Source organism: Amaranthus tricolor, chromosome 8, assembly GCF_026212465.1.
Source record: "Amaranthus tricolor cultivar Red isolate AtriRed21 chromosome 8, ASM2621246v1, whole genome shotgun sequence".
Taxonomy (NCBI): Eukaryota; Viridiplantae; Streptophyta; class Magnoliopsida; order Caryophyllales; family Amaranthaceae; genus Amaranthus; species Amaranthus tricolor.
In genome coordinates this window covers 21,563,792-21,575,578 of record NC_080054.1, presented here as the reverse complement: position 1 = coordinate 21,575,578, position 11,787 = coordinate 21,563,792, and the positions used below count along the sequence as shown (strand labels likewise).

The window sequence follows — 11,787 nt, the reverse complement described above, 5'->3', positions numbered from 1 at the left end:
GTAAAATATTGAGAGGAATTAAGAGATGATTTTATTCATACTTTGATAAGCAATATATATACATGCCTAAAGAATATACTAGAAATAATTAAATAGGATACAAAATCGATACATATTCAATTGGTATCAATTAGTATCAATTACAATATGTATTACTTTGATTAATATCAATCAATTAGAACCTTCTTCTAATAAGAAAATAAATAATTCAAAATTTTTTTTTTTTCTATTTTATTTTTCAACACTTCTGTTAGACATGTTAGACATAATTAGCTTTATATTTTCTTATTTTTCTTTATGTCTAGTATATATACTCATACTCTCTTGTTATTTTGTTTTTGTTAAGTTTAATTGAAATAAAAAGAAAGGAGGTCAATTCTTTTCTGTTTTCTCTCACTGCTTCTTCTCCTTCTTCCCCTCTTTCTTTCTCTGCTGTCTTTGAGCTTCATCAATCAAAATCAACATGGTATCAGAGCTTTGCTGAATCCTTATCAATATCCTCTCATATCATACGCATGCATCATCTCTAATCATTTTTCTGTGTCTTCTTTTGCTTCGATCTGATTCAACTGCTCACTCACAATGACGAATCAAGATTCTGGTTCTCAAGATTCTGGTTCGAGTTCTTTTGATCATTCAGATCCTCTTTTCCTTCGTCCTGCAGATCATCCTGGATTATTATTAGTTTCGAAACCTTTTGATGGTTCGAATTTTGGTTCTTGGAAGAAATCAATGTCAATAGCTTTGTCGGCAAAGAACAAATTGATTTTTATCAATTCGAATTCTCAGCCCAGTATAACTGATTTCAAGTATAGTCAATGGAGGAGATGCAATGATATGGTCACATCATGGATTTTAAATGTCTTATCTCAAGAAATAGCTGAAAGTGTTCTTTATTCAGATTCAGCTCATGATATTTGGAAAGAACTTGAAGACCGTTATGGTCAAGCAAGTGGTGCCATGCTTTTTCAATTGGAGAAGGATATTCGATTATCAGGCCAAGGCACTAATGATATTGCTGGTTATTTTACTAAATTGAAGAAAAATTGGGATGAATTGAACACATTGTCCTCTCTGCCCATTTGTTCCTGCGGTTCTGCACAAGCTATGCAAAAGTTCAATGAAGATCAACGCCTTATTCAATTTCTCATGGGACTCAATAGTGATTAGTCATATTAGGGGCAATATTCTAATGATGAAACCTTTGCCTTCTGTAAGTCAGGCTTATGCCTTATTGTCTCAAGAAGAGAAGCAAAGAGAAGTTCATGCTGCATCACAATTTATTAATGAATCAGCATCAATGTACGCTTCAAATCACAATCAAGATTCTCAGCAAAAAATTCAATATGACCAAAGTCAGAAACAAAAATTTGATGGCAAAAGAATCATATGTAATCACTGTAAAAAAAACCAGGGCATATTGCGAGCAAATGCTACAGACTTGTAGGTTTTCCTAAAGATTTTAAGTTCACTAAAAGTAAAAGATTTGCTGGTAATACAATGTGTAAGCAAGATGATGAACCCTCTCAGTCTGGAGAACATTTCTTACACAATACTACACAAGATTGGAATTCTTGCAAGCCTAATAACGGAAATCAGAGTGATCTTCAATCCTGGAATTATGGTAATAATCATCAAAACATTTCTCAAGCTCAGTTCAATCAACTCATGACCATGATGAGTAACTTACAAACCAATAGTAAGCCTACTGATCATTCTGGAGGATCATCTTGTCAGGCTTTTACAGCTTCCAACTGCTCAGGTATAAAGGCTTGTTTTCCTCACATTTCTTCTGGTGATTGTGTTTGTTGTAATTGTTGGTCAGCTGCTGATTGTACTTGGATCATTGACACTGGTGCCAGTGATCATATGTGTCACAAAGAAAATCTTTTTATCCAAACACAAATCCTTCCTAAAGTACATCATGTTACTTTGCCAAATGGTCATGTTGTTAATGTGCATAAAATTGGTTCTGTGCGCATTCATCCTGATATCATTTTGCATAATGTACTTTATATTCCTCAATTTAAGTATAACCTGCTTTTGATAAGCAAATTATGTAAAGAGCCTTTTTCTTACGCCATTTTCACTGATTCTAAGTGTTATTTTCAGGGCCCTTCAATGAAGAGGCCTCTGGAACTTGGTGATATTCATTCAGGGCTATATTTGCTACAACATTTTCCTGCTTCTCAAGCTCAAACACAATACGAATCTTCAACATCTGATGCAAAGAAATGTCACAGAGATCATGCTCAGTCTAACAACTTCCCCTCAAATTGAATTATGAGATCTTGAACTATTTAACTTTCACATATCATCTTCAATTGCTGAGATACCTCAGTAAACAAATAACTATTTATCTTTTTTAGTTTTACATCCAATAATATTTACTATTCAAATATCTTGAACAAAGGATAATAATAAGCATTCAACTCCCAGAATCATTTATCTTTTTCATATAGAAGTATAGTGTTGTGAATATCTTTGATCATTTACTTGCAGTAAGTCTAATGATTGTGGATTGTGCACCAATTATTTAAGTATAATTTTAATGAGACAAAATATTATATTGTTTCTGCAACAAAAATTAATTATTAAAAAGTTAACAATAAATCATTATCCTTTAATTGATAAGTAATTTGATTGGTTTAAATAAAATGAAATATATGACCTCCCAATAAACTTATAAATAGTTAAATTCTCGTGCCATTATGCACGGTTTTTATGAAAGAAAACTATTCCATCCGACTTTATTTTTTTTTATAATTTATAATAGGAAAAATTACCCTAAATAATACGAACTTTCACTGATTTTCCTACAATAATACGAACTTTCAATTAACCATGAATAATACGAACTTTGATACATATTTTCCGCTGGCATACCATTTTGCCTGTTACCGGTAAACTTACTCATTCCTTTTAAATTTTTTTTTTTTGGCTGATAAAACTAAGTAAAGCAAAAATTTTTTGCTGGGTCAGGATGCACTCCGCGAGCCGCGGATTAGGGTCTGTCTGCCTTTAAATTTTTTCTTCACTTTTTTTTTATTACTTATTTGCTGCGGTCATTCAATAACTGCAGCAAATAATGCTTATATTTTATTTATTTTTTTTTTTAGTTTAATATGCATTTATTTACTGCGGGCCATAGCATAATCGCAGCAATTAATTGTGCTACTGAGTATTTGCTGCAGTCACACTTTAAAATCGCAGCAATTAATTATTTTTTTTCTAATTCTTTTTCCTATTTATTGCTGCATATATACAAAAACCGCAGCATATGATACGCAGCAAAAACGTTTTTTTCCACTAGTGTATCTGAGTCCTCTCTATCTCCTTTTTTGTTTGTGTTCTTTGGGCTATGGTGGTGGCTAGCCGCAGGACCGACATATTTTTCGTTAGGCTGGCCAATGCGTGATGATGGAGAATTTTTTAACTCAACCCGTGAAGCTGTTAAGGTGACCTTTAAATCTTGTTGGATACCTGCATTTCAATAAAATATGGACCACAAAGGTTTCAAATAATATCATGCTTAATAATTTCCCAGTTTTTTTAAAAAAAAGAATTAAAGCCATTGATTCCTTGGCCATTATTGTATGAACTGTTAACATGGCTTGGTTAATTTACAAAATCTTTTTTGATTACTTATAATTTAGCATGAACACCATGTTTACATAAAGGAATTCCTTTTGCAATTGATGTTCTAGATTGAGATGATGACGAAGGAGAATACATGTTAAATATCAAATTACTTTAGAAATTAAAATGAAAATGGAAAAAAAATTTAGATGTTGGAAGAAGTAATTAAATTGGAAGAGCAAAGTGAGCAAAAGATGAAGAAGAGGCTGCTGAAAAAAGGCTGTCTCAATACCCATTAAAATAAAGAAAATTACCCTAAATAATACGAACTTTCACTGATTTTCCTACAATAATACGAACTTTCAATTAATCATGAATAATACGAACTTTGATACATATTTCCCGCTAGCATAATGAAGAAATGGGGAATTTACCGTTTCTCCAGGTAAAGAACCGGTCAGGTATGCTAGCGGGAAATATGTATCAAAGTTCGTATTATTCATGGTTAATTGAAAGTTCGTATTATTGTAGGAAAATCAGTGAAAGTTCGTATTATTCAGGGTAATTTTTCCTTTAAAATATGGAAAGGGGTCAAGTAAAACGGTAAAAAAAAATGAAACATTTTAATGTTGTAAATTATTGATTTTTTGGTGTAATGTTTAATTGTTCATGTGCTTTGGAAATACCAAATTGCGTTTAAAGGAGAGGGATATCAACAGAAAAATCTTCAAACATTAAATAAAGATGAAATCGTGTTACTTTTTAGGGTAAAAATATGAATTAAAATACACATTAATGGTATACATTAATACAATTATTTGATTGGTTATTATTCCTTATTAATTATTCGTTAAAGTTATATATCTTTTACCACTAATAATCAATCAAAAAATTGCATAATTATCTTTCACTACATATGACTCTATGTATTGTATATCTCAAAATATATTGATATAACTTCTCAGGAAATAATATAATTACATAATATTGCAAATACATTGTTACATAAAATGATATGTGATTTTTTATTTACGTTATTGATAATGCATAAAAGGAAAAATAATGGATATTAATTAAATAAATTATTCATCATTCACTCAATAAACGCTCAACTATCAATTAACTCGAAATACCTTTTCACACAAAATACACACGTATTATAATTGATAAAGATCAAAATGAATCACTCATTATTAATGACCCCAATCATTGGATGTATTTAGATTCATTGAAACTTGGGTGTAATTTGAATAAATAGGGAATTGTTGAGTTTGCTAATATTTATTTTTTAACATAACAAAATTTTGTAATTATTTAAACATTTGCATCTTAATTCAATTTTTTTGCATTTTAATTCAATTTGTATTAACTTATATATCTTACACATCCGTGAATTACACAAGTATCTCCTATCAATTCATTTTATAGATGTCCTTACATTAATTATTTTCTGTGCATTGCACAAGATTTTATACTAGTATTGCAATAATGTAATTTTTTTAGACGGAAAAATAATTATTTTAATTGACATATAGATAAACGAGATTATAATGAGAAAAAAATTATTTAAAAATGAAAGGTATAGATAATCGAATCATGTCTCAATTTGAGCAAATATCGCTTTTTTCGGATAAGGTCTTAGGATCGAATCTCAACTATTTCTCCCCTTCACTTAGGATATCATGTATCCCAAAAAAAGGATAACTTGAAAATAAATGAGTAAGTTTAAAATGAAAACTAGATAATTTGACAATGATATAAAATAAATTCATTGCTCACCCGATGTGGGGAAAATCTTATATAAACTTGGTCCACTTTAGTATACAGCAATCTAAATTGTACTCTCTCCAATTCAGAGTAAATATCTCATTTGACCTTTTGGCACTATTTATCAATTACTCTTAATAATTTGTACTGTATTCTTAATCTAGATTATAAAAATATAGTCAAGTTTGATTTTGTTTGATTCATCTCAATGTAAATTGTATTAATATTAAATTTTTATAATTTTTAATTACGCACAGTACAATTAAAAATATTTATGATTGAATTAGTACATTCGATATAGTGCAAAAACTAAATAGAGCAATAGGTCTAAATTGGAAAGGGTATTAAAATAGTAAGTGTTTTTACTTGACACATAAAATCATTGGAAATATATGTTATTATTAGGCATACTAAAACAGAGTGAACCAAGTTCATACAAGACTATTTAATAACGCCGATATTTATATGCAATACTTTTCTGATTATATTTGTTACTTTATTATTTTTACGCACATATAATCACAAGATCTCTTATACTTTAATTAACATTAATTATATTGATTATCATAATTTAAGTACATGAATTTGTTTTTGATCATGTATATGCATGAATATTGACTATATAGCCACCAACATAATATATAGTATTTCAACAATTATAAATCAAAATCATGATAAATATATTCCCTCAATAAATGATAACCTTACATGAAAGAATACATTTTGATTTTTCAAAATTAACTATTCCTAATATTTTATTTTGATATCTCTAATATTAATTTGTTACCTTAAATTTCACAGCATGTCCAAGTATAAATTGTACTCATGTACTCCATTTGAAGAGCAAACAAATTAATAAATCTAATTTATAAAAATCAAAAACTAAAAAATGGCGGTGGCAACAATCAAAAGTCTTGCAATTGTCGTCCTCTTTCTTGTTTCTCTCACGTTTCCTCTTCTTATACTCGGTAAATAGTTATTTGCTCGGAAATACATTTTAAAATTACGTATATGTATATAATTGTTTATATCATCATTAAATACATATTCGTTTTACATATTTATTTAGAGTTTATTGTTTGAAAATTCCTTTGAAAATTAATCTATTCTTCTTCTATGTGTAGGTGCAAGGAATATTGCACCTGAAAATATTGCTACTGAAAGTGAACATGAAATAAATGAAATTATAACTGATTATGCACCCACAAAAGGGCATACACCGATACATCATGGATCTCCTCCTCCTCGTCCTCAATACTCAGGTTAATATTAATTGGTTTAAATTATTTTTATGATATCAAATAATAAAAGTGAAGATTTTTTTATTCTTAATTCAATTATTTGATATCTCCTTTTTTATATTTTTCTTATTATTTCAATATTTTCCATTGTTATTCGACGTGAAATTGAAAAAATAAATTAACATTACATGATCATTTTCTTATTTAAAAAATAAATAAATAAATATTTAATTTATGAATTTATTCGATTAGAATGTTTTTATTCTATATATTAATATCAAAAATGAAAAGTATCATTTAGAATTAATAAAAGAGATTAAGCGTACAAATAATCCAAAAGTGCAATATCAAAAGTATTTACACTTATTGAATATTCCTTACTTGAATTATTTTTTTTTACATGTAGATGTAAGGGGAGTTGCTTCTGTAAATGAAATTGACGACCACGCGGATGAAATTACAATCGATTAATTAACTATAAATTATTTTCATTTTATATAAATTGAGTTAATTTATTTATCTTTAAAATACACTCATTTCGAAAATTACAGCATTTTACCATTTTATTCAATATTATTTTAAAATTTTCACTTTATGTATCGCTCATTTCAAATATAACATTTAAATAAAGTTTTCATTACTAAAATATTATGGGAATTTTTTTTTACATGTGAAATTGCTTCTCAAAGTGATGAAATATGTGAAATTACGATCAATTATGCACCCACATAACCACGTCCTCCGCAACACCATGGACCTCCTCCTCGTCGTTTTAGTTCAAGTTAATATATTTTCTTTGTTTTCAAGTGCATATTTTTCTTATTTAAAATTTCTATTGCATGCATCATTTTTCTTTGAGTTGATAACTAAATAAATTTATTATTTAATTTGTATGTCGTACTTTTTATGTCCTAATGTTATATAAATAAGGGTAATACGAAAACTTTCTTCTCTACGTATTCTTGTAGATAAACTTTCAAGTACTTTTCTTATTATCCACTATATGCTAATAATATATTTGAAATTATAAAATTCAACCATTTTATTCAATATTATTTTTGAATTTCTCCCTCTGTATATCGAACATCCCAAATATAACTTTCAAAATAAAGCAGGATTCTTCTTTTTGTGAATCTTAATCAAAAAATATTATTCCTCTTTTGATAAAAAAATTATTAAATTTTATTTAACTCATTGCTGTTGAAAGCATGAGTTTTTTTTTTTTTTTTTTTCTTTTTCTAAAATATTCTGCGATTTTTTTTCTACATGTAGATGCAAAGGATAATACTTTTTCAAAATTAAATGAATTTATAACTCGTATATGGTGCTTTTTATCTCCTAATTCTTTATAAATAAGGGTGTTACGAAAACTTTCTTCTTTACGAAAGTAAATTAATAGTATTCATTTATTTTTTCTTCATATCTCACCATATGGAAATAATGTGTTTAAAATTAGAGAATTCAACCATTTTATTTAATATTATTTTAAAATTTCTCCCTGTGTATCGAACATTTCAAATATAACTTTCAAAATAAAACAAGAGAAAATTAACTTCGTTGAATGTTGATAAAAAAAAATTATACCCTCTTTGATAAAAAAATATATATTTTATTTTCTTGAACTCATTGATGTTAAACGCTTGAGTTTTTTTCTTTTCTAAAATATTATGCGGTTTTTTTCCACGTGTAGATACAAAGGATATTGCTTCAGAAAAGGATAAAATAGTTGAAGTTACGATCGATTATACACCCACACAATCGCATCCTTCACACCACCATGGATCTCCTCCCCCTCGTCCTTCTAAATCAGGTTAATATATTTACTTTATTTTTTACGTGCATTATTTTTCTTATTTGAAATTTCTGTTACATGCATCATTTTTCATTTTAGTTGAAAACTAAATAAATTTATTACTTAATTTGTATGTCATGCTTTTTATGTCTTAATGGTATATGAATAAGGATAATACGAAAACTTTCTTTTCTACGATAGTAAATTAATGGTACATTTACATATAAACTTTCAAGTATTTTTCTTAATATTCACTATATGCAAATAATGTCTTTGAAATTATAGGCATAGCATTTAACATTTTATTTAATATTACTTTTTAAATTCCACCCTCTATATATCGAACATTCCAAATATAACTTTTAACATAAAATAGGAGAATATTAACTTTGGTGAATGTTAATAAAATAAATGTTCCCTCTTTGATAAAAAGAAAATCAGTTTATTTTCTATAACTCTTTGATGTTAAAGCATGAGTTTTTCTGTATTTTTTTTTTTAAATTAAGTTTCCAATACTAAAGTATTATTCGGTATTTTCTACATGTAAATGCAGAGGATATTGCTTCTCAAAGTGATGAAACAGATGATATTACGATCGATTATGCGCCCGCACTACCGCGTCCTTCGCAACATCATGGAACTCCTCCTCCTCATCCTTCTAATAATTCAAGTTAATATATTTTCAAGTTTCATATTTTTCGTATTTAAAATTTCTATTACATGCATTAATTTTTCTTTTGAGTTGAAAACTGAATAAATTTATTACTTAATTGTATGTCGTGATTTTTATGTTTTAATGCAATATAAATAAGGGTAATGAAAATGATCGCCAATAACGTTACGATGCTAAGAACAAACAACAACGAACAAACAAAGTTTGACAATGTAACCAAAAAGGACACAAAGATTTAAGGAGGTTCACCCAATGATGGCTACATCCTCTGTGGTGTGTAGTTTCTGTTTATATTATATCAAAAGAATACAAACAACACTTCAATATGAAAAATTACAATTGAGATAGAGATAACAAACAAGAAAGGCTATGTGTTTGGCTTAGGGGTTGTGTTTGATGTGTTTGATGTGTGAGTATGAGAGCTCTATTTATAGTACTAGGTACATGAATATGAATAGCTCACTTGAATACATAGTTAATATTGAATAATGAATACTATGAAATAACTCTAAGGATTTGAAAGGTCGAAAAACAAGCATCCCATGCATATCAGAGAAACCGCTCGACTGAACAGAGAGCTCGCTCGGGTCGAGCGGCTCGGTCGAGCGAGAAGTAGCAAAAACTGGAGCATTCTGACTGACCGCTCGACCCACCAAAAGGCTCGCTCAGTCGAGCGAATGGGTCGAGCGACCCTACAGCTTCCTCTGACAGAAACTTGATCGAGCATACTTAAATCAAACCTTTACATTTTCTTCATTAATCTTCATTAACACCCATAATTCTTCATGAATACTCCACACATAATTACACCCATTTAGTTACCAAAGTACCAAGAGTCACACTCATGAATTTACCCTATTTATGTGCACTCAAGTCACACATTAACATACTACCACATTAGTATACTACCATTCATAACAGGTAATATTCCACCATATGCAAATAATGTCTTTAAAATTATAGCATTCAACCATTTTATTCAATACTATTTTTAAATTTATTCCACCGTGTATCAAAAATTCCAAATCAAACCTTAAAAATAAAACAGAGAAATGTTAACTTTGGTGAATCTTGATCAAAAAATATTCCCTCTTTTGATTAATAATCATTTTATTTTCTTTTCTCATTAATGTTGAAAACATAATTTTTTTTTTGAAATTTAGTTCCCTTTTCCAAAGTGTGATCCGGTTTTTTTTCTACATGTAGATGCATCTTTGCATCTACTTTCAACTTTTAAATACTTCAATAACCAATTTTAAAAGTTTATTTCACCAAAGACATTAGCTAGAAATTAATCGAAAACTTTAATCAACAAGTTAATTTTAAATCTAATTTTATAAACAACAATATTGTAGTCAATTAATAAAACTAAAACCCCTTGAAATGAAGGCATTTTATTTATAAACAGTATCAAAACTTGTTCAATGCACGAAGTTGTTAATATAAAATCACATATAAAAATATAAATTTTATAGGGAGATGCAATTATATGTACATGTTATCTGTGTAAATTTATAATATTACTTATTAAATAGATAGAGAATTTTAAAATATATAGTGATTTTAATGAAAAAAACTCGATTTTTAATATAAGTATTTATTAAAATTCTCATACTTTTTAAAGCAAATATGGGTAATCATCCAACAACATTATCACAATGATTCTTTTTTATCTTTTGCATTTTGATGAAATATTTTAGAAATTAAAATTTTAATAAAAAAACTTTATTAATAAGCAAATACTTCAACATAAAAAAGCAAATACATATTCTAAAAACTTTAATTAGAATTCTTATGTAGTTTTTAAATTCAAAAATATAAATAACTAAATGTGATATACTACTAATATATTAAGGAATAAGTTGATTTAACTTTGGTAAGAATTATTCCATATGACAAATATTATGAGAATGACATGTGAAATTTTACAATATTTTATTATTAGATTGTATAAGTAGATTCAACAATACAATGTATAAATAAACCTAGAGGTGTTCATTCGGTTGATCGGCTCGGTTTCGGACGGGTGTTATTCGATTCGGTTGCATTTCGGATCGGTTATTTTTCGGCTGTGTGTTACAACGGGTCACACTCGGGTCGAGTCGGTTAGTCACAATTCGGTTAGAGATCGGTTATTCAAGCTATCAGGTTAGCATCAGTTCGGTGTCGGCTGAAGTCCGTGTCGAGTGTCAATCGGTCTCGGGTTGTCATCGATTACTAATTGGTTCGGTTTTTTCGGGTACAGATCGGGTTCGAGCTTTATTTTTCGAGTAGTTATCGGTTATGGATAACTATTGATCGGGTCAATATCGAAATAAGTTAATAGTCAGGTTTTTAATTGATGAATGCTCATTTACTTACAAAAAATAATTACCGATTGTTTTGTCAGATATAGCAGATAGGGGTGTCAAACAGGTCGCGTTGGGTCATTTTCAGGTTCGGATCATATAAAAATGGGTCAATAAACCCTTAACCTAAACCTGACCCATTTAATTAATGGGTCAAAAATTGAAACCCCGACCTGATCTGTAGCAGATCGGATCAACCTGCTAATGACCAATTTAACCTACCTTTTTTTTAGGTCATTAAATTCATATATTTCAGGTCATTTGACCCATTTAACCTTAATTAAAGGCTTCCTTCAAAAATAAACGTATGCCACTTAATGCAGCGAGCACACGGTATTCTTTAGTAAAAGGCAAAAGAATAGTTCGCTTTGTGCTCACGGCGTGACT

At 28.7% G+C, this 11,787-nt stretch overlaps 1 protein-coding gene and 1 non-coding gene across 2 annotated transcripts; one reads left to right on the top strand and one right to left on the bottom strand.

Annotated features, from left to right (window-relative positions):
• The first annotated feature begins 582 nt into the window (after window positions 1-582).
• On the top strand, window positions 583-1,170 carry LOC130821651 (uncharacterized). Its single transcript, XM_057687439.1, has one exon. It carries the CDS (start codon window positions 583-585, stop codon window positions 1,168-1,170), a length of 588 nt encoding a protein of 195 aa, XP_057543422.1.
• A 10,501-nt stretch (window positions 1,171-11,671) lies between these two features.
• Window positions 11,672-11,787, bottom strand: LOC130822979 (U5 spliceosomal RNA). The gene has a single exon (XR_009046473.1). It is a non-coding gene; the product is annotated as a U5 spliceosomal RNA (small nuclear RNA).